Source organism: Cyanistes caeruleus, chromosome 3, assembly GCF_971803275.1.
Source record: "Cyanistes caeruleus chromosome 3, bCyaCae1.hap1.1, whole genome shotgun sequence".
Taxonomy (NCBI): Eukaryota; Metazoa; Chordata; class Aves; order Passeriformes; family Paridae; genus Cyanistes; species Cyanistes caeruleus.
The window spans coordinates 35,230,210-35,253,593 of NC_141703.1; the positions used below are offsets into that span (position 1 = coordinate 35,230,210).

The following is a 23,384-nucleotide window of genomic DNA, read 5'->3' on the forward strand; positions in this document are numbered from 1 at the left end:
ATTTTACTGGAAAATTAGAAAAGCAATACTGTTTACTCTAAGACTGAGAGTGATCTGAATGAGATCCCTTTTGTATTCACAGAGGTCTGCACATCACTCAGAAATGGAGAGCAATCTCTTTGAAACAATAAAAAATATTCAGACCTTAGGAGCTAGATGAGATAAGAAATAACATTATATACTGACCTATATAACAACCCATCAAGAGTAAATTCATTATTTTTATTATTTAAAACAGCACTTTGCAGGCATTACCTAATTATTCCGACTTCCCCTGTTTATAAATAGAGATGCTGAGGAAGAGAATGTCCAGAATCATACCCATCTAAAGAGTGGGAATAGACTAAAATATCAGGAGCTCTTTTCTTTCAGCCTGTGCTCAGTTCTCTGAATCTCTTGCAAGGCATATGGAACAGAAGCCAAAGTTTAGAAAATTGCTGGTGATGTTGCAGACAAAAGGAGACATTTGTCTTTGGGTCAGACACATTAAATTGATTGTGGGATGACTCCAAGAAGACCATAAGAGCTTGAGTCATCCTACAACTTGAGTCACATGCCTTCTTCACAGGAATAACCCTGGAAGGCAGAGTGAAAAAACCCGCCCTATCTCTCTTCCTGGCAGATGGCATTGCAGCCAGTTGGCAGAAGGCAGGATATTACATTTTGATGGAAAAAGATATGACCTGGCTCCAAAAAGAATGACTGTCAATGTATGGTTCATTCATGTCTGCTTTACCAGCAACCAAAACTAGAAACAAAACATATAAAAGTGTCAAATATGTACTTCAACACCCATCTGCAGTTTTTTCTTCAGGAAGTATCTTTTACAGGACACCAAGACAGAGCCAGAAATCTTGCTGATGAAAATGATTGCTTGTCTTTTAAATATTACAAGCTGGGTGCAATAGTATCATGTTCAAACCCCACCCAACAACTCAGCCACACGCAGCTCACTCCTCTCCTGTGGGATGATGGAGAGAACCAGGAGGGTAAAAAGTGAAAAAACTCGTGAGATAAAGACAATTTAGTAGATAAAGCAAAAGCCACACACACAAGCAAAGCAAAACAAGGAATTCAATAACCACTTCCCATGGGCAGGCAGGTGTTCTGCCATCCCCAGGAAAGCCAGGCCCCATCACACACAATGTGACCTGGGAAAACAAACACCATCACTTTGAACATTCCTGCTTTCCTTCTCCCCCCAGCTTTATATGCTGAGCAAGACACCATATAGTCTGGGATATCCCTGTGGCCAGTTGGAATCAGGTGCCCTGGTTGTGACCCCCACTTCAGGTCTTTGTGAAGCCCCAGCCCCCTTGTTGATGGAGTGGGGTGAGAGACCTTGATGATGTGTAAGCATTTTGCAGGAATAAAAAAAAAAATCCCTGTGTTATCAGCACTGTGTCCAGCACAAATCCAAAACATATCCCTGTGCCAGCTACTCTGAAGAAAATTTTTCTCAGCCAAAACCAGCTTAGATAAGCAACAATGTAAAGTTATCAGGGACATTTCTTCCATATTCAGTGTAAAGAGATGGCAGAAGATGGCTTGCCATACAAGAGTGCCTATCTTAGAAATCTGTTTAAGGATGGAATGAGATGTATTCTGAAGATAGCTGTATTTTCTTATTAATAATATGGTAGAAGGATAAGCTTTGACTGGATGTTTGTCTACATAGCTAAACCTAAATGAGATGAAAAGTGCTGAAATTTTTTATATTTTTAGAGGATATATATATATATGTTTTACAATGATAATTATTCAAGATCTATATCAAACCTATAGATAACTATGTATGTTTTAGTACTAGGGATGTTTCTTTTGGTCTAACAAGAAACTCCCATATGTAGGAACATCTCCTGCATGCCCACACTGTCATGAATATAAAATTTACATTTCAGCCATGAGTGCTTGAAACGCTTGAAAAGATAGGGTACCAAACTTTCGTATGGCCAATCTGAAAAGAATTTTCTAGAATGGCTTACTTTCAAAGAATGTGGAATAAAATGTGTGGTAAAAAGTAAAGAGAAGTTTATTTGTTAGTATACATTATTTCTAAATTACTTCTTTCTCTTTTTCACATCCTTCATATCACAGACAGACATGGATGAACACGGGGCTACAAATTCAAGTTAGTCTGAATTCTGGAATAGAAACATCATATCAGTACATCAGAAAATAAAACCTACCTAATGCCGGTGTTGTAACTCAGGTTGATACAAAAAATTCTACAGTAACATGTTTAAAGAGGAAACCAGATTGTGAATGAAACAGTGGGGTTATCTCTAAAAGTACTTTTTTTTTTCTTTCCATGAAAGTAACAGAGAGCAAAGGAAAACTCTTTGACTGATTAACCAAAACCTAAGACTTTCTACAAAGTGCATAGATATTCTTATTTAAGAAAGAGATTGTAAAAGAGTGTTTCTTAGAAAAATCAAATATTATCTCTTTCCTATGAGTTGAATCTTGACACAAGGATGAGCCGGGACACCTATAAGGTAACCAAGGAGAAGAGATGAGGAAAATGTCTTTGATGTCTGTAAAAGCATAATCACATAGTGAGGCTACTACATTTATTAGAAGACAGGAAATGTATACAATTAGTAAGAGAGGGAAACAAGGAAAAAATATTTTAAAAGCCATAATCTACCTCTTGGTGGTGCTTTCAGTCCTTTTCCTTCCATCCCCAAATGGGGGAAATCTTTATTCTTCTGTCTATTTCCTTTCTACATGCTTGGTTTAAAAAGCCTCTGCAATCTTTCCCCTGATCTCAGCATGCTTTGGATCAGACCTTACTCTAACAGGCGTAGGCTAATTTGTATGAGACATTTATATTATCTTCTTCCTGCTGCAGTCATGTGCAAAAGTTATATTTCACTTTTTTGATGGCTTCAGTTTATGAAGAATAGCTTTAGCTCATTTCAGATCATGCCAAATAGATTATGCCCAATACCCGCTGGATGTAGTATTATGGCCGAGCTCTCATTATAAAGATGCCATGATAAAGATGACCTACAATTTTTGGAGAGACATTATCAGACTCCCTATGCTATCTATTCATTGTTCCATGACTGAAAATGTCAACAAACAAAAATATGTTCTCATTCTCTAACAAGAAGTCTCATGGGATAACAAGAAAACATCTGCAAGATAATTCAATGACCTCAGTATCTTCGAAGTTTGTGCTGCACAGCCTTTTAAAATCCAGTTGGACAAACTTTTATAACTTGCCATATAATAGTTAATTCTCTAATTTGGTAAGAAAAGGTTAAAAAAAAATCAAGCCAAAGAGATAAAATTGAAGGTAATGTGGAAAGTATGAACAAAGGAAAATGGAAGAATCTTAAAATCTGCATTAGTGCTGTTTGAACAAGGATTAGAAGCTTCTGATAGCATTAACATAAATTTCCCATTGCTTTGGAGCAATCAGACCCAGATGCCTGAAGCTTTCTTGCAAAAATTGAGCTTTCTGAAAAATACTGAAGAGGAAACTAAGCCATTAGGAATGTGATGAGAAAAACAAATAATTCTTCAGTATTCTTAACTTCTTTGTATCTTACAGCCATCATGGTTTGTTATCATCATTCTTATCAAACGGACTGAGATAATTAAATCTCTGATCCATTTCCCAGGTAATAGGTGATATAATACTCAATTTTTTTTTTTTTAAGATGTTGAAATAAAACAAAAACTAAACAACTCTGAGGTTGTTAAACCACATAAATTACATATCATTTTGCCTACAAAGAATATACAGATATTCCTATTGAAGACAAAGTTTAAACTGTTAAAAAATAACTTAGAGGTACTAGTAAAGGATCTGATTATGTTTGCTTGGAATTAAAAGTGGTGCAAAGGTTTAACTGAGTATTTCTGTTAATAATTTTTGCAACAATTGCTCCTATCAGTAGAACCAATCAACCCAAAAATAAAATGAAATCTAGTCTCTTAAAAATAACCTGCCTTTTACAAAAAAAAATGCTTCTTAGCAATTACAAAGAAAGTTTTTCTTATATGAAGAATATACATTAAAAAGACAAGATGTGTCTCTCAAACCTTTTAAAATAATCTGAAATACCTATATACTGCACTTTTGATGTTACAGTTGATTGTAATCAACAAAGTAAAACAAGAAAATTATGAGGTAAATTAATGTTTGCATTATATTAGGCAAAAATATAAGAACTTTTTCTTTGAAAGGGCAAAGACTTCTATCCTGAAAAGTGTTTATTACCATTAATGTGTTACATCAATAAGTATTTCTGCTTGTTAAGCTAAAGTATTTTCACAAAGAAAACACATGGTATGTAGGTAAAACAGTAGCTCCAAGTATCTTGAATTTGTGCATGCTCATCTATTAGACTTTGTCTTTAGTGGTCGATAAATCAATTGTCTTATACATTATGAGTCAAAGAATTTAAGAACATCAGCTCTGTTTGTATTGATTAAAGCACAGTGTCGCAGAGATGACACTGAACCACATTGCTTTAATGAATGTAACATCTATGAAACATCTGGTGACTCCACCAGCTAGGGAGACAGGATTCCATGAGTTCCTCACACTTGCCCAAGCTTTGAAACACGAGTAATAAATATTCCCAGTAAAAAAATGCAATTTTAAAGTGAAGTGTTTTGCACGACTAGAGTTATTTAGGAAGAATGATGAATATGGGGACGTACTTCTGTAGCGATATTTTTGAGGAAAGTTCTTCACTTTTCTTCCCATTCATATAATTCTTTAAACAATTTCAAATAAAATGCTGTTTATTAGATCAGATTTATGATAAAATTTTGAAGGAACTTTGAGAGAAAGCAGCTACAGGGTGTACTTCAGATTCTTTCCCTCACTGCATACAGATCCTTGATTTTCAGATATTATTTTATAGCCTTATTTTTTCCCTTGAGCTCCAAGACCTAACACTAAGGGGCACCAGAGAACTGAACTGCATCTGTTCAGATCCATCAGGAACCAGCTACTGCAACTAAGTTGCAAGTTATTCACAGTGCTAGGTGGAGAGAGAATGGGGCTTTGGGTGAAACACAAGAGGCGAAGCAACAGTTCTGCATGACATGTTCTCTGTTACAGAAAACTGTCACTGGAAAAGCAAAGACATGCTCATTTTGAAAATACCAAATGTCTTATTATAGTTTATTTCTAGGTGTTGAAAAAGAACTCTCACTCTATTTTTCCAGAGAAAATTGGGAAATGTGTGAAAATATTACATGGCATGAAAATGGATTTTTTTTTTTTTGAGAATATAAGTATGTCTAAACCATTCTAGCATACTGACTTTCAGTATATTTGCTTTGATCTTAGACAAGTGTAAAAAGAGGAGCAAAGACTTAGTAATTCATTTCTATATTAAGTTTCAAAGGAGGTCTGAATACCAGCACATTTTTATTACCAATTCTTGAAGTTCCACTATGGAGATAAAGAACTTTAATAATTTCATTGAGGATTGCAAAATTGCCTATTATCCTCTCATTTTCCCAACAGGACAAAAGGGAAACAACATTAAAAAAATATATGTATAAATTATGTCTCTTTGCTAGATGTAGACTCCAAAGCCAACTTTCTTCTCCTCAAGTTTGTCTGTCAAACAGACTAATTACATAGTCACTGACACATATCTTAGTAGAGCACATTTTGAAAATCTCAGAGCTGATGTCAGGAATATGTTGCTTAGCCCAGCTGTTTTTTGTCTGGGTTTTCTTTTTTCCCTTTTTTTTTTTTTTTTTGGTCCTGTATTTCTGCTTCAGTCCCTTTATTCTAACAATAAATACATAATCAAACTAGCAAAATGTAATTAAATAAATGATGTGGCATTTTAGAGTAGTAAAGTTGTCCCGAATGCTTTTTAAAAGCTTGGTCACAGTCTTGTCCCAAAACAGAAAGCATTACAAAAAGAAAAATTCAATACTAAACCCAGTATGTCGAATTATTTCAATCAAAGCTCCAAGACCAAAATTAATAACGTACCATTAACAGTGTGAGCAGACTGAAAATGGCAAAGACATATTCTGATTTGAGTACTGTAGACCTTTCCTTACAATATTAACACTTATTCCTGCATCTTTCCAGGGTATTCCCTATCAAAACAAAATCCACAGATAACTTCTGCTTGCTGTAGTATTTGACCCACAGATCTTGTAAGGCCGATGAGACCATTATGATAAGGCACTTTGACCTCCAGCATAACACAGGGTATAGAACCTCACTCAGCAATTCATACCTCAGATCTGCAATTTCTGAGTTTTAACATCTCCTTTTGAAAGACATCCAGCCTTGATTTACTGCTTAAAGTGACAGAAATTCCAGCACACACCTTGGTAAAATCACCCTTCTGTTAATGACAGCTGCAGTCAGATTAGGTACAAGTTTTGTTCTCCTCTGATATAGTTTAATCTCAGGCCTTTTCCCACTAGACTTTTTGAGGCTGAATTCAAGAATCATCAGCAAGATGTATTAGTTTACAGACAATATTTGCTAAGAAAAAAAGCTTTCTTTAACCAAAAAACGTTTATCACAAATCCACCTTTTATGATATATTGTACACCTTTCTCAAGGGCAATTATCAGTCCCTCAGGATAGAGAAAGCCTCTGGAACAAGGAAAAATATAGTTTCTGAACCTTTGCCAGTCCAGTGGAGAAATTAAAACACATGTCTTTGTTATCCTTTGGCCAGATAACATACCTGATGTCTCGAGGTGAACACCAGGTCTTTACGTGTTAATGTTCAACCTCTAGTTGGCACCTTCTCTGTTTTTGTGTGGGATCCAAGTTTTTCTGTTGCTGTTACATTAAGGTGCATAAATGAGCCAGAAGAAAGGAGTGAGAGACACTTAGGAGTGTCCAAAGCATGTGTTTATTTGAGCAAGATACCTCGATGGTTAGGGACAGAAGGTGTTTGGATCTCTACCATGGGTCCAAGCGGAGATCATCACCCTAGGTGATTTCATCATCCTAGCAGGAGGGCTAAGCCTGGCCCCTCTGTCTTTCTAAGCAGTGATATCTTAAACAAGGAACACACACATACAGGCAGTATTTACCAAGCTCATGGGCTGAACCAGGTTTTTGCAAAACTTCTCTTGGGGAAACAACTTGGGGTTTATGGTAATTTTGTTTTACAGCTCTCTGACTGAGAGACAGGCAATGTGTTCAGGCATTTTACTTTGTGGCCAAAAGTGGCCAGGATGCAGAGCCTGTAGTGCCATATGCCATTTGTGATTTGCTATGACAAGGACAGACACGGAGACAGACCTCTCCAGCCACCATCCTGCACGGACATGGTGTTTCACGGCCGCAAAGGGAAGGAGACCCAGAAGGAGAGAGGGCTGGACAGTAGCACTAAGCAGTCCCTTCGGTGAGATGAGTAGAAAGAGTTGCATCCAGGAAGCCCTTTGGAGGGTCCATGTGGTCCCCAGTGCATCTCCCACCTCCTCCTCCTCAGGCAGGAGGAGGCAGAGTTGCTGCTGCTGCCAATGCGCCAGGATAGAGCGATCTCGGCGCGGGAGGAGATGACGCAAAAGGCAGAGCTCCCCCCAAAAAAGTGTTTCTCCAGGACGAAGATGGCGGCAACTTAGCCCAGGGGCCCAAGATGCCTGTGCCCATCGGGGGCCCCCAGCCTGGCAGTTCCGCCCCGTGCGCCCGGGGACACCGCGCCCGGCGGCAGCAGCGGCGGCAGCCGCAGCCCATTGTCACCAGCAGCGGCGGCGGCCCCGGCAGCCTCCTCCTCCTCTTCCTCTTCCTCCTCCTCCTCTTCAGCATCCTCGGCAGCGCTCCGGGAGCCCTGCAGCAGCGTCTCTCCAGTTAGAGCGGAGCGGAGAGAGAAGAAAGAGACTGAGACAGCGGTGCAGGCATCTGTGCCGCGGCTCGGGGCTGAGGAAGAGGAGCAGCGGCGGCAGGGAGGAAGAGGAGGCGAGGAGACCTCCCGTAGCCGTCCGTCGGCAGCGGGGGACGCGGCATGCGGTTGTCCGGGGGCAGTGGGCTTTTCTCAGGAGGGAGATGGGGAGCTGCGATCTGACCATGCCTGGGTGAGAGGGGGAAAGGACCAGTCGCGCAGCCCCGCCACCACCAACTATCACCACCACCACCACCACCACCACCACCACCACCACCATCTCCTCTCCCTCCTCCTCCTCTCTCTGCGTTATTGCTCTTATCTTCTCCACGGCACTCCGCGTTGGATGGACTGGGGCTGTTTCGTGTGGTGAGACCAAGGCAGAGCCACCGGCGAAACCAACAATATCTCGGAGGAAGAAAAAGAAGAAAGAAGAAAGAAGAAAGAAAGAAAAAGAGAAAGAAAGAAAAAAGAGGAAGAAAGAGAGAAGGGGGAGAGTGGAAGAGAGAGAGAGAGAGGGAGAGCAAGCGAGCGAGAGAAGGGAAGGCAGGCAAGAAAATCCCCCCAATCTTTTAAGTCAATGCATATTGTGGTGACACTGGCAAAGGAGCCCTCACGGTGGAGTCGGCCAGGGCTGTGCGTTCCCAAAATATGACCAGGGGTGCTTGGATGTGTAGTCGGCAGTATGATGACGGCTTAAAAATCTGGTTCGCACCCCGGGAGAACGAGAAACCCTTCACGGATTCAGAGAGGGCTCAGAAATGGCGACTGTCCCTGGCATCGCTCTTGTTTTTCACGGTCCTGCTCTCTGATCACTTGTGGTTCTGCGCCGAGGCCAAATTCACGGGGACCGGAGAGAAGGAGCAGCCGCCGCCCGAGAAGCCGGAGCCCGCGGAGCCGGAGCTGCTGGCGGGCATGGGGGAGCCGGCGCCCCCCGCGCCCCGGCTCCTCGCCCCCCCCTCGCCCTCCCTCCCGCCCTCCCCCGCCAGCAGCGGCGGCGGCAGCCGCGGCAGCCGCGCCAACAGCACCGAGCCCCGGCACGGCAAGGCTGCTTTCCTGGGGAACTCCACCGCCAGGCCCCTGGAGACGTGCCCCTCCCCGGGCTCCTCGTCCGGGCAGTGCTTCAGCGTGGGCGACGCGGAGGCGGTGTGCCGGCAGCGAGGGGGGTCGGGGCGGCCGCGGGGCACGGGGCAGAGCCCGGCGCCCGGCTGGGACCTGACGGATTTTTACCTTTCCTTTTGTAATTCCTACACACTTTGGGAGTTGTTCGCCGGGTTGTCCAATCCGGACACTTTGAACTGCAGTCTGGATGTGGTGCTGAAGGGGGAAGGCTCCTGCAGCCAGTGCGTCCAGGCTTACCAGCGCTACGACCAGCACGCTCAGGAGAAATACGAAGAGTTTGAGGTTATGCTCCAGAAATATTTACAGTCGGATGAGTACTCGGTGAAATCGTGTCCTGAGGATTGTAAGGTAGGAGCCCCTGCTGTGTTTCGTGTCCCTGGCTGTCGGGCTGGCGTGCCTCCCTCGGCTGTTGTGGCTGCCGTGGACCCTGTTGTGCCTGCTTCGGTGTCTGTCCCTGGCGCCGGCCGCCGCGGCTCGCTCGGCGCGGGCGGTGCTGCGGAGGGGATCGGCCGGGCTGCCCCCCTTAGCGCGTTATTAAAAGAGAGGAAGAGAGAGGGGGAGGCTTGAGAAAACGCAAAAAGAAGTGATCCTCGGTCCTCTGGGAGCGTAGCGCTGGATTTCCCCCTCCTCATGAATATGCGATTTGGCTCCGGCTCGGCTGCCGGCTTCCAGCGGGCTGGGATGCGACTCGGCGGCAGGCAGCGACAGGGGCTGCATGACAATGAGCGGGGCTCGGAGCGGCCACCGGGGTCGGGGCTGCCCGGGGGCGCTGCCCCGGCCGTGGGCCCTGGCTGGGCAGGTGGCCGCGGTGCCCCGGGACGGGCGGGTCGTGCCCGGCGGGGCCGGGAGCGCCCACCGGAGGCTCCGGGTAGGTTCCGTCGGGCGCTCGGCCCCGGGGGTGGCGGTGCTGGACGGCGGCAGAGCGGTGTGGCGCCGGGCCTCCTCGGGAGCGGCGGCGGGACAGCGTTTTCAGGCGCTCTGCCAAAATCTGTGGAGCCGGGGAAAGCTGGAGGGCAAGAGTGTCTGTCGGCGGGCACCGCAGCGGCCCTCGGTTGGGAAGTGATGGTGACAGCGTTTTGATAAGCTGCGGCTGTTTCCTTTGGTGCCACTGGTGACGGTTCAGAGAGATCCAGAGGTTTTTCTTTTCCTTTGCTAGGAGACGGAGGGTCCCGCTTCGGCTCTTGTAGTTGCCTTCTCTTTACTTTGGCACAAGATTAGTTGGCCTATCTCTCAAGACAGGGCAGAAGAAAAGAGTTGTCCTCAGTGCCTAAAATAGCTAACTGCATGATTTTTTCCCCCCTCTTTGAGTACTTGGTAGGAGGTGAATATTTCTGCCCTGAACTAGATTATTTCAACTACTGTGGCACTAACCAGTCTGATCCAAATTCTGCTTTAGCAGTGGAGCACAACAATGCATGCAAATCACTGCTCTAAATTAGAGACCTGGCAGTACCTCTGTTCTCTGTAACTTCCACAGGGCCTTCTGAAATAATTTCATGGTAACAGCCTATGCCTAAAAATTCCCGTTCACCAATATTTTACTATAATTTGCACATATATTTTCCACAAAAAAATGGATCTAGGGTCCCTCCAGAAGTTGAAATAACCTGCTACCTAATTGGATAAAGTAGGAAAGTTGATGTATTTATCTTTTCTTTCTAAACCTGGAAAAAGTAAGGTAGGCTTATCAGAAGTGTTGACTCGACTGTTTTTAGATTGTATTGTGTGTACACACTCATTGTATATATGCTGTGTGCTCAGTTACTGATAATGTAAGCATATTTTATTTAGAGTGAATTGGATAAGTAAAAAAGAGTATCAAATGTAAACAGATATCTATTTCTGTAATGAAATCTTTGTCATATCAGTAGCTCTGTAATTAGAAATTGATTTCATGCTGCCAAACGAGCAGCATTTACATGCTTAAAGTGATTTTTTTGTATCACAGTTTAGTTTGACTGAACTTCACCTCAAAGTGGTCCATCGCTCTACAGAATTTCAGGGTGTAAAAGGTGTAGAAAATGAACAGAAGAGCAAATTCATGCTGTTTAACGATTTTCCATCCACACTCCCAACGAGGAGAAATACTTTTTTGATGATAGAGAAAAAGTTGTTGACATTAGAATGATTGTGTGAAACTTTAATGGACAAGACAAATGCCAGTGACCTACATTTCTGCAGTTCTGAGTGCCCAATGATACTGCTTCATGTTTTGAGAATTTGGCCAACCAATCTGTGTTAAAAATTAAAGCTACTTCAGAAGGGGAGAGGAAAGAAAAACCAAACCATGGGTGCAACTTGGACTGTTTTCTCTTTGTCCAGGGAATCTGGTGGGCAGTACAGATGCCCACCCAGTGCGGGTGGGGAGCGCAGAGGGGCGAGCCGTGGGGCTGGGCTGGGATGGGCTGGGATGGGATGGGCTGGGATGGGCTGGGATGGGATGGGCTGGGATGGGATGGGATGGGATGGGCTGTGCTGGGATGGGCTGGGATGGGCTGGGATGGGCTGGTGTGTGCTGCGCTGAGAGGAGGGCCAGGAGACCGATGTCCAAGGTTCTGCACGACAGCGCACAGGCAGCCCATGGCCAGGCGGAGGAGATGCCCCTCTGTGCCCCCGGGCCCCGATTTGGTGATTTTTGGGTCCCTCTGGAGCCTTTTGATTAGTACGAGTGGTTGCGAGAGCCAGGCGGGTGGCACGTCCAGCGGCCTGACGTGTGTGTTCATGTGCTTGTGCATGGGCTGCCCTGAGGAGCACAGAGGTGAAACTTGGAACTCCAATATTTCACGACTGTTGCAATATTTCACTGGGCTTTCTGGTGTTTTATATATATTTCGTTTACAAAACTCAATCAGGGCATTCTTTTTATTTATGTATTTATTTATGTATTTATTTGTGTGTGTGTGTGTGTGTGTGCATGCGTGCGTGGTAAGTAAATATTAATTATTTGCATGTTGGCTATTTAGCTAATTCTTAGGTAAAGCATCAGAATAGGAAATAACTTGACGTCTAGGTATGTGGTTTAGGTACACATCATTTGGTGGGTGTCATGGTTTATGTGGTGACCTGCTTTTTCTTTTAAACAAAGTGCTAAAAGTACTGCCTTTACTCAATAATCATGTATTTAAGCTTTGGCTCAATACAACAAGTGTTAACTAGTCTATTTGTATTTAAGATGTCTTTAGCATTCTTGGAGGGCAGCTTTGTTCAAAAAAAAAAGAGAGATTTTCATCCAGTTGACCAATTTTAACTGATGATAAACAATAATAAAATTTACCGTGAGTAACAGTCAAGCATAAACTTGCAATTGGGTGTTGCTTCCCCCTTCCCCAACTCAGCCAAAAACCATACACCATCCTCAACTCAGTCAGTTCTCACAGTAAAGTGTGAAGTTTATGATGGGTTGTCAGCAACTTACACCTTTCCAGAAGGTACTATCGGTGATAACAAATAGTACATATCAAAAATGCCTTTGATGCACAAGTATAAACCTCAGACTTTATGTTTTCATTCACTTACATGAAACCAGAAAAAGATGAACTATACTTTCAAAATATTCTGTCTTCTACTACATTTCTCCTGGTCTCTGAAGAATATTTTAAATTAATTGCTTCATACTGCAGAAGTTTGTAGACAGGAGTTGTTTGACTTATAGATCACATTTAGCTATTCTGTGTGGTGAGTTTCAGTTTTAATACATAAATGTACTCAGGGGGAGTTTTTTGTTTGTTTTGTTGGTTTTTTTTTCAAGTGTGCTGTCCTGTAATTAAGGTCTTACCATTAAACTTTTCTTGAGTTGCATTGGAGTTTTTGAAAATTTTGTAGAAAATGCAGACAATTTTTAACATTAAGAAAACAACTATTTTTGATGGTATCAATGAGTATCCATATGCCTTTTATATTGTTTGTATGTTAGTATACTTTATGTGTGGTTTAGAAGCTTGGGATATCAGTGTTGTCTCGCTACAAATCCATGTCCAACTTATTTCTTATGAAATCTTCTTAAAGTCTGATGTCTCTATTGTTTCTTTGTCTTGGTAGTCACATATTAATAATGGCTAAACAGTAAACATAAAAGAAATATTTGAATGTATTACATTTTTAACTAGATGGTGAAACAAAATGCTATAGCTTTACTGAATCACTAAAGTAACAGAGTAACTGGAAATCTGGATTTACACTTATGTTTTTTTGTTCGAAATTTAATTTAGATTTTTACAAAATGTTTATGAAATCTTACTAGTGCCTATTATAAATTTGTGGTTATATTTGTGGGCATTTTCCTTGGAAATATATATAGTTTCTTGGTTTCCAGAGAATCATTTTTATATGCAGTGTGTCACAGCACAGTATTCAGACAATTAACAGAAACTGTATTGGCTTGATGTTGGAAGACACAGTTCCTCATTATGACTTGTCAGCCTTCTATCAAGGGAAATACTCAAGCTTTTATTCTTAAGGCAGCAGGCAATCGCTCTGTGGAATAAAAGAAAATTCTGGCTACTTCTGATTAAGAACTGGGTCAAATAACTAAGTAGGACATAAAAAATATAAAGGCTTTTATTTTATTTTATTTTTTTAAGATAGAGCTTGCATCTTTGTGATTGTCAGAGGCCAGGGCTTTCCTGACAAATGTGTTTATTAATGCTTGAACAAGATACCAGTCATCATTTTTGATCCAGGTTTCCTTAACCTAGTACAAGTTGAGAGTGTTTAAAATGTGGGCTTTCTTAACACTAGTTAAAATATCGAAATGTATAATTCAGGTAAGTGCATTATAATTAAAATAATATTAAAATAATTCATTTTCCCTCACAGAATATCAAAGAAGAAAAAAAAAAGATACCAACTTCTTATATCAACATTGCTAAAAAGCAAACTTTGGCTGACATCCTAGGTGCTCAACGTGTTCACACAGATTTTTGTTTTTGAGGATTTAAATATAATTTGATAAATTTTGATTTGAGGATTGGTATTGGTATCAAAAATATGTCGTAGAATACCTGAGTTATAATACTACTTAGCTGAAATATGTGTGTCAATAAAGGCTTTCATCATTAAGCACAGATGGTATAGTTGATAGGAATATAGAGTTGGTATTTCTGTTACTGAAGAATATTTTTTGATCAAAGGACTGTGCTCAACTACTTTTATTTGAGTAAGAGGGTGATTGGAAGTTATTTAAAACAATTAAAATCACATTTCTTCTTAGATGTTATCTGGAAATATCAAAGCCTATATGAATCATTACTTTCCTAAGAACTCTTTCCTAAACAGCATATGTAGTCTAATTAGGTTTTGATTTAAAATCTCAGTTAAGCTGGCAGAAAAAAGCAGATGAGAAATACAACCCAAAAGCTCAAATGATAAAAGAACTCTTCAGTTACAAAAGATCACATAGAGCAGCATCTGCCACAAAGTTAGATATTTCAGTTGCACATCTAAATGGCATATTTATAAAATGATAGTTCTATGCAAGAGTGATACCTCAGCTAATCAGAAGAAGCCCATACAAATTAAACCTTGTAGGTCTGTACTTGTGGTCTAGTACAAACGAGAGAGATCCCCACATTAATTACTGAACTTTTTTCAATTCAACACATGATTTACTGCCCTTTCTGAATCTCTTGAAATAAAGTTATTTATTTTAAATATATTTTTAAAAGTTATTACTCTGCTGTATTTACAAAAAAATACATACTACTTAAATGTTTACACTTTTTAAAGCTTTGGTATAAAATGCTGTGAAACTAATGTGACTGTGTAAATTGATGTTTGTATAGTTCTATGGTTTTTGATGTTATTTGTTCAGGTGATTTTTTTAAAAAGTAAATGTTGAATTATTTTTCAAAACTAGTCTAAGACAAATATGTGGATGAATTTAGTGTAACTCTTCTTGTAGTACTGGTATAATACAAAAAGCAACACTGACTATGTGCTAAGGGATTTGTATTTTGGCCTAAAATCCTGATACAGAAATCTGTCTCAGTCTCCTGTTTTGAGCTAGATGAATGGCACTGCACTCAGAGAAGGCCATGAACATGGTTTTGGTCATTCAATTGCTTAAACGATTCACTGGATCGGGGTCAGATTTCTTCACACCTAAAAGAGAAATTCCCCAGGGTGTTCTTTACAGAAGTGCGTTAACCCCACTCAACTTTTAAAAGTTTGCCTCTAGTTTTTCACCGAGGTACTCATCCCATTCACGGTGTCAATGGGTACATCATTCCTGATTTAGGGAAAAAAAGGACTGCAGATTACTAGCACAGAGTAGTTGAAGTGGATCCCTGATCCAGTAACCACCATTTCATGTTTCATGGTATTACCTTCACGTAGTTGGGGTGGCTCTGCCCTCAATTTCACTTTGTTCACTAGTTCTCTTTACATCAAGAAGTGTGCTTCACATGCACCTTGTGGCAATCTTGCTTCTTCATTTCAGGTTCTTCTGGGAAAGGTAATCAAAATGCAAATTATAGTTCTATCACTTATCCTGCCTAGAAATCATTTGGTCTATACTTAGTCATTTATAACTTCTGTCTTGCACTAAGATCCATAATGTATTTAGATGTTTGAATTGCCTAAAAGGGGAAAAAAATAACTTAGAAGCTGAATTCTTAAATATTACTTTTTGATAAATATCAATCATAACAGAAGATGAAAAAATAAACTAATCCCTATGGCAAATATAAAAGGAAAAAAGCTAGATATCCATTATGGATATTCACAAAAAATATAAAAGTTTAGATTCTTTTTGTAGTCAGTGGAGATACATAGATAATTCTGGAGTCTAAGTCAGTGTACAATGAAGTGGATATCTAAAATAGGTCAGATGGATTATGGCCTAAAATCCTTATTTTATATCTGTTGTCTCTAAAGAGAACATACTGTCATTTTATATCATATATTCTACCCACTGTTGACCTCAAAAGTCATATTAGATGAATCCTAACAATGTGCTTTTGGTATAAAAATTAAGGTGGGTTGAAATTATTTTCACATGCAGAATTTAACTGTGAAAATACTTGTGAGGTCCTGCTACTTGTGCTGTCCTGCGCCAACCTAGTGAAATCACAAATCTATGTCACTTCTATGATATCTATATTCTGTTGCTGAGGAATGTGTGAGCTATGTAATCTGCTTCTTAGGGATGAGAACAGGAAAGGGCATTGTATGACATAACTGCATTTTCATCACTTTTTTTTTTGAGAGAAGACCAAAATCTTCTACATATGACTTTTCCAGTTATTTCTGTTGCGAAACTAGACAATAGCTATTGTAGGTCATCTTCTTAATAGACATTTTTGCAGGTAGATCTGCTAGAGTTTATTTATCTTATTCTCTCTTCTCTCTTTACAAGGATGGTAGATTTTTTGGGAAGGTGGAGTATCTATATGTGAGAATTTCTTCCCTTAGTCCAAATCAGAGGAAACTCCCAAGACTACCCAAATTCCCTCACTCAAGAAACATATTTATGCCACTTCACTACAGTAAGCATAATGTACTTTTCTATGTACTTTTCACTGTACTTTTCTCTTGTCAGAACTGTAGAGCAAACATCTCTAAGTGAGAATGAGTGTGAGCTTGATTCCCTTTACAGCATCAATCAGTTAGACGAATATAAACGTAGTGAGGCACTGGAGACATATTCTGGCTTGTAGAGAGATTTGATTAATTTGGAGATATGTTAAAAAATAAAGACCAGATTTCTTATTGTATTTGTGAATTCACCTTGTTTGTAAGCAGGGTAGGAGTATGTAATATGTGAATTTCTCCTTCAGAACATTCACACTGAAGAGCTATATCCAACTAACTCCCAGCCCATAATGACAAAAAAGAATAGGGCATGATGTAAGTGGCTCTGAAGTGAAGTTGATCAACACTTGATACTCCCCCACCCTCCATCTCATCTTATCTCATCTTGTCTCCTCTCCTTCATCAAAACTGATAGACAGGTGTTGAAAGCTGTGTTTGATATAAGATTGGCCTAAAGCCTTTGTGGAACAATCTGGTATGACCCTTTGAAGCACTGATTGAATGCAACAGAATTGTTGGGGTGAATGGCGATGATAAATGCTGAAGTGACAAACTTCGTCAGGTATATATGAATATTTTTGTCCTTTGAATTGTCTTTGAAAGCCCGATGGAAACGTTCACCTTTATTATATTTTGATTCTAAGAGTTGATTCAGATGTTTCATCTTTAGAAGAAAACCTCATGATTAAAAGCAATAGTAAAGATGATCTGAAGTTACCAGCAAAATGTATGCTTCAATCTAGGTTTTTACAACTTCTCAGGAGCTTAGAAGTCATTGTGGATGACTCCAGTGAAATTTGAAGGAAATGGTGCCAGACAGATCACAAATAAAAACAAAGGTCCAAATTTTCACATTTGGTGTATGATATTGGCGTTTTAATGATTTTTTTTTAATGTTGTGATTTAGGTAATTTCATTATTGAGGCATTATATTTTCAAATATATCCATTATAAAATTTTTAAAAGAGGGTGAAAAAAAAAAGAAATTGTATTATGTTTGCATTTTGGAATGTGCAATATATTGCAGCTTTTAGGAGATATTTTCCATGGAGGAAGTATGATATCTAGAGTGCTTTTTAAATACATGTTTAATTCTTGTTGATCCTCTGCATGTTAGATTAGATGTTGCCTTCAATTTGCCTTAACACTTATGTAAATGGTATCTTGGGCCTGTCAGCAGACTTCATCTCTGTTAAGCATCATAATGAGGTATCTTTATTACATTTTAAAGATATTAGCAATCCAGAATCAGAGGGCATTCTTTATTAAGTGGATGGGGAAAAGATGAGATACATTAAAAAAATATTTTTATCATTTTTTTCACTCTTTTAGGAGAATAAGAGAGTTTCCAGAGTTTGTTGATTGATGATTTGATGATCATTGCTCTACATTGTTTAGTTTACTCTCTGTATTTAGGGGCTTACACTTACAGGTTCTTTTAGAAAAAAAAAAAAGGAAAATAATTTTGTATGAGACTTATTTATTTAGATAAATACTTGGATTTCAAGGGAGAACTTGAGCAACTCTTAAATAACTTAAAATCTATATTGAGATAATTACATATCTCAGAGGCCTCCATGTGTAGCAATAGACAACTAAATGTAAGATGATAAATATAAAAATTTATTCATGTAAACTTATTTTTAATGATGAACAGTATGCCAAATGGAAAAGCTTTTGTTAGGGTGGAAAGAATATTCTTAACTCATATTAGTTGATTTATTGTGCTCATGCATTAATAAAATATATTATTTTACTAGTACAACTTCATTTAGAGGGATATTTTTTTCACTGTTAAAATTACATTTTCAAAGGTACTAAAATCATTTCTGCTGAGACAAATTTTTGAATTTGTATACACACACACACCGGATGTTCTTCAAAATAAAAGCCGGCTTGTAGAACAACAGCAAAATGGCAAATTATAAGTCCAATTTTTTTTTTAGACTATTTATACTGAGAACAAATAATACAAGTATATAGATTTAAAAAATATACCCCCAAAAAATTACATGCAAATTTTGTATGAATAGTCTTAACATTGCCTTCATATATATTTGTTGAAACTGGATTTCTGTATAGAAGAGTTTAGGGTAATGAAGACATACTCCATAGCTGGAAGTAAAAATTCCTGTGTATTGGGACTTATTATGCAACTGACTGTGGTGACATCTGGTATAGCACATCACGCTTCTAAAGTAAATTATTTTTAAAATATAAGAGAACTATACATTCCAGCATATATAATCAAAACCGTGACAATGAAATTATGCATGTAAATTGTAATCTTTATGACAAAAACATTAACAGAGTATCTCAAATCATGCATTGGTAAAAAATTAAAATCTCTGAAGGGTTTGAAGAGAACTCTGCAACATCTATTTAGAAAACTGTTTGTTATTAAACTCCTTAAGCAAGTTTCTGGTGGTTTCCCAGTGGGATGTGTCTGTACTGATTTTAGCCATGTTAAAGCCAGGAAGTCAGTGTAATCAGTGGGAAAAGATCCGTGTCATCAGAACCTCATTTACTACCCTTCTTTATTATTTAGTAAAGTATCCCAAATGCATCTATTTTGGAATATTGCAAATATTTTGCCTCTAGAGGTATAAACCCATCCTTTTATGTTTTTCTTTTCACACTATATTCAAGCTGTAAATATTGTGGTACAGTGCTTTAATGTGGTACTTTAATGCGATACTGGGCAGTTTTATTACAGGCACGACTTTTTTTTTTTTGCAGAGGGGAACAAGTGTGGGAAGCTCACAGCATCCTGTGTGTGGGGATGCCCCAGCACATGCTGCCTGCCTGAAAGTTAGAAGCTCTGCCCTGGAGCAGGGCCAGGGCTGAGGATATATGAGAATTAGATTCCACTGGCTTGAGGTTCTGCACTTAAAAAAGGGAAGCAAGTCAAAAATATAGCCAAGATCCCCTGGGATGGCTTTTAAAATTCTTCATGCATCCAGAGATGAGAGATGTTCGTTTCCAGTCCTGTTCTGCTTGGGAGTTAAAGTCTTGATGTAATATTTTTACAGAGAACCTGACAGAACTTGGACCAGTATTATGAAGGAGTTTCTGAAAAAGGTACATTTGAAATATTACCCAAATTATATTGAAAGCAGAAACAATTTTTTAATTTTTACTTTTATTTTTTAAATTTATGCTTTCTGATGTAACAATCTTTGGGGAAATGACCCCTATTATAAGCTGAGTTTAGCTAACAAGATACAGTATAGCATTGGAGTTCAGGAAATGAGGCTTCCTGTTTTATGTTCCAATTCAGTTAGAAGTACATTACGGTTTCCTTTGTCTCTATTTAAATCTCATAATTGTTAAAGCTGAATCTTATAAATGCATATTTTTTGTTGCAACCTCACTATATTAATGAAATTAAATCATTGATGTAACAACAGCTTTTTAAAATCTAGGTACTGAGATTAATTCCTGGGACCAGAACAGAGTAAATGTACTGCAAGCCAATCTCTGTATGACAGATATTAATTTAAAGTATTATTTTATTTTCATTTGTAAATATAGGCCAATTTTCTTTAGTCAGCAATCCGCAATGACATAAACCAGGACTAACTCCATTGAAATAAATTACTTTACTTGAACATAATACTGTTTTGAGAGTAGGAGCATGATATGTTTAAAACTCAGATATATGAATTCAGAAGGACAGTGTGACTCAGACAGATTTGCTTTACAAAGCTTGCTATGAGAAACAATATTCAGAGTGCTTTAAATGCTCATTTTCCTGTATTTGACTGACATTACTAATTTGTTATTATTGTTGGATTGATGGTTTTTTTCCTTTTTCTTTGTTGTTGTACTTGGTCTTGATTGTGTTCTCTTATTCTATTGATTTTTCAGGCACTGCTGTAGAAAAATATTATGAGCTTAAGTTGTTCAGCTATCCAGGGAGAGGAAAACCTTGAAGAAAACAAAGCAAAATTATTTGCCTTTTCCAGCCAAGAGTGTAGGTCATCCACCAGAGTTAAAAAGAGAGATGATGATTAGTAGTATTGCTAGTTTAAATCCAGGGAAGATGCTTTGATTGGTGCAAAGATACTCTGCAGTTATGCTGGCATAAAAACAGCTAAAATTTAAGTGTGAGTGGAAGAATTGTTCAGGTAATGGAAGTTTTGCTCTGTGATACACTTCAACACTCACAAAAAAAGGTAGTAATTTTAACAACGACTCAAATAAAAATTACAGGTTTGATACGCGTGTATGTGTGTATATCTATATCTATATATCTATATCTATATCTATATCTATAACATCTATAACATCTATATCTATATCTATATCTATATCTATATCTATAACATCTATATCTATATCTATATCTATATCTATATCTATATCATCTATATCTGTATCATCTATATCTATATCATCTATATCTATGTCATCTATATCTATATATCTATATAATCTATATCTATATGTCTTAGAGGAAGTGGAACAAGGAAATTATCAATGTAGGATCAAGCATTCTGGAGAGGGGTTAGGTCAGTCCTACAGTAGAGTCCTATGGAGATTTGAAAAGTCATAAATTATGAAAAATTAAGAAGACAGGAAAATTGTAGCAATTGCTTCTAAATGGTTCTTTTTCAGGGTTTGTTTGTTTTCTGTGTGGAAGTGTAAATTAGTTAGGGTATTTTCTTTCTTTCATCAATACTTCAGAAAGGTTCCACAGTAAAAGTAGAATACACATTCATCAATTTTTGGGATGCCCACCAACCATGTCTTACACTGCTCTTCACAATGCATTTGTAGAGACCATTGTGGAATATTTTAGATTATTTTTGTTTCTGCTTCTCTCTTTGCACAGTACAACAAAGTTTATTATACTGATTATGTGTGGGTTTTTTTTTTAAGACCAGCATATTTTGATCACTGTGATTATCTGGGAGATCAGATTTTTATTAATGTTGTATAATGTGATTTTTAATTTTTTTCTGAAATATTTTAAAGGGCAGAATGATGTTAGCTTGTACAAGATAAGTATGAATTACAGTGACTTCCTGAATAGTTCTTTAAAAGTTTTTTTTAGCTTCTGGTGTTTTGTTTCTTTCTAATTGCTACAGATTCAGTCCTCTTTAAATTATTGTATTAAAGTAAATATTTACAGCAAGTTTTTTTTTGATTTTGTGCTCAGTACTTTTTAATATAGGTTTGATTTGAAGAGAGCTGATAGAAGTTTGGTATGGAAGAGATCTTTTTCTCCTTTTATAGTGTTTAGATCTGCAGGAGGAGGAAATATGTTTTGCAGCTTGCAGAAAATATTTGCATCTAGAGTTTTACCAACTCTTAACTGGTAGGGAAGCTCATAGGAAGGAATGTGATAGCTGTGTGAGTATCAGTAAGTTTGTTGGGTTTTTTTTGGGGTTTTTTTTTGTTTTGTTTTGTTTTGTTTTTTGTTTTGCTTTGGGTTTTTTTTGTGTTCCTCTAAAATTATACTCCTGAATACAAGGTAAAGTATATATGAATGCAGAGTACAGAGATGTTTGAGATGATTTTATGATATGTTCAAAAGAGAAGCAAAAGACCTGAAAATAGAGTTGTTTTGTTTTTTTTCCCTGAAAGTAAAGGCACTACTGGGGAGCTCAGTAATCCAGAAATTCAGTGCAGGAGCCCATAGCATGCAGGTGCACCCTGGGATGAAACTGTGATATTGCTCAAAGATCCTGCTTCATTCTGTTCTTGACTTTGTGTCTTAATAGAGTTAAAAGGCAGCTACTTATTTCTTACCAAGTCTGTACACACTGGGCAGATAACAAATCACAAGTTCCTGAGCTGTGTACAGGCAGCTGCCTCAGGCTGTCTCCATCAGCATTTCAGTTCAGGTCTGAGGTGTGCTTTGGAAACTTCCCACTCACTGCCACTCTTACTGCCCAAATTCACCCCAAACTGGATTGCTATCTGCTGAAAGCAAAGGCATACTGGTGCCCAAGAAGTGCACCTATAATGAACTGCAGGCACTAAGGGATATGGAGTCGCTAAAAAGGAGTAGGGCTAGCCCAAAAACCAACAAAACATGTGTAATGTGGGTACCAGGCTCTTGGCACAGTTTCAGTTTACAGACTGTCTCTACAGAGCCACACTGCCTGTTAATGTTCATATAGTTATAGTTAAAGGGGCTGAAATTCAACCTGGAGATAATTCCCAAAGTATCTCAGCAATTTCTTTAGGACTGCATCTCAAGGCCCTGAGCCAAATTACTGAAATGATTCACTGCACCTGGCTCTATATAATCACGGCAATAGTGATCGTGTATTATCCCTTTTAAATTTTTTTCTTCTATCTTCTGTTGGCATGCCTATGAAGGTGATGCAGATTTTTGTTCTATGCTTTCCCTGCATCTGCCAAGCCTCTGTGCAGCAGAACCACTGCAGCTCTGCTGCATTTTGGGTCTGCCTCTGTCCTCACCGTGGATTTCACAGCACCTTCCCAACACACAGACATAAGGCTGAACAGAACTGGCAGTGCTTCTTTATGATAATTCTAGAGTTTTTAGTTTCAGAACAGTGCAAATATATCTAAATAATCCTGAAAATAAAATAAAAAAAAATTGTGAAGGAAATTGGCAGCAGTGAAACTAGTCTGTCCTGTCTTCATATAATACTGTCCTCATTATGTTCTAATGTATTTTCTTGTTTCCTGCTAAAATAAAAAAAAAGACTAGGATGCAGTGTTCAGGGTAGACTTTATGCAGCCACTGAATTAGTTATGTAAGTAAGCCTAAGTAGCTGATTTTCTTTTTTAATTATTTCAATTTCTATATGCATGCAAGACCTGATTTTCTTTGGATTTCTTCAGCATACAAGACAAAGATGTGTCTGTGTTATGGATTAATATTATTTTTCTTCACAGCATAAACTTTTT

At 38.7% G+C, this 23,384-nt stretch overlaps 1 protein-coding gene across 1 annotated transcript in view; it reads left to right on the forward strand.

Moving 5' to 3' along the window:
* Window positions 1-8,396: 8,396 nt before the first annotated feature.
* The window catches only part of NALF1 (NALCN channel auxiliary factor 1), a 434,728-nt gene continuing 419,740 nt past the window's right edge, over window positions 8,397-23,384 (forward strand). The window contains exon 1 of the mRNA XM_086880733.1: window positions 8,397-9,311. Within this exon, the coding sequence (XP_086736859.1) occupies window positions 8,493-9,311 (819 nt within the window). The 5' untranslated portion in view covers window positions 8,397-8,492. The remainder of the gene's footprint in view (window positions 9,312-23,384) is intronic.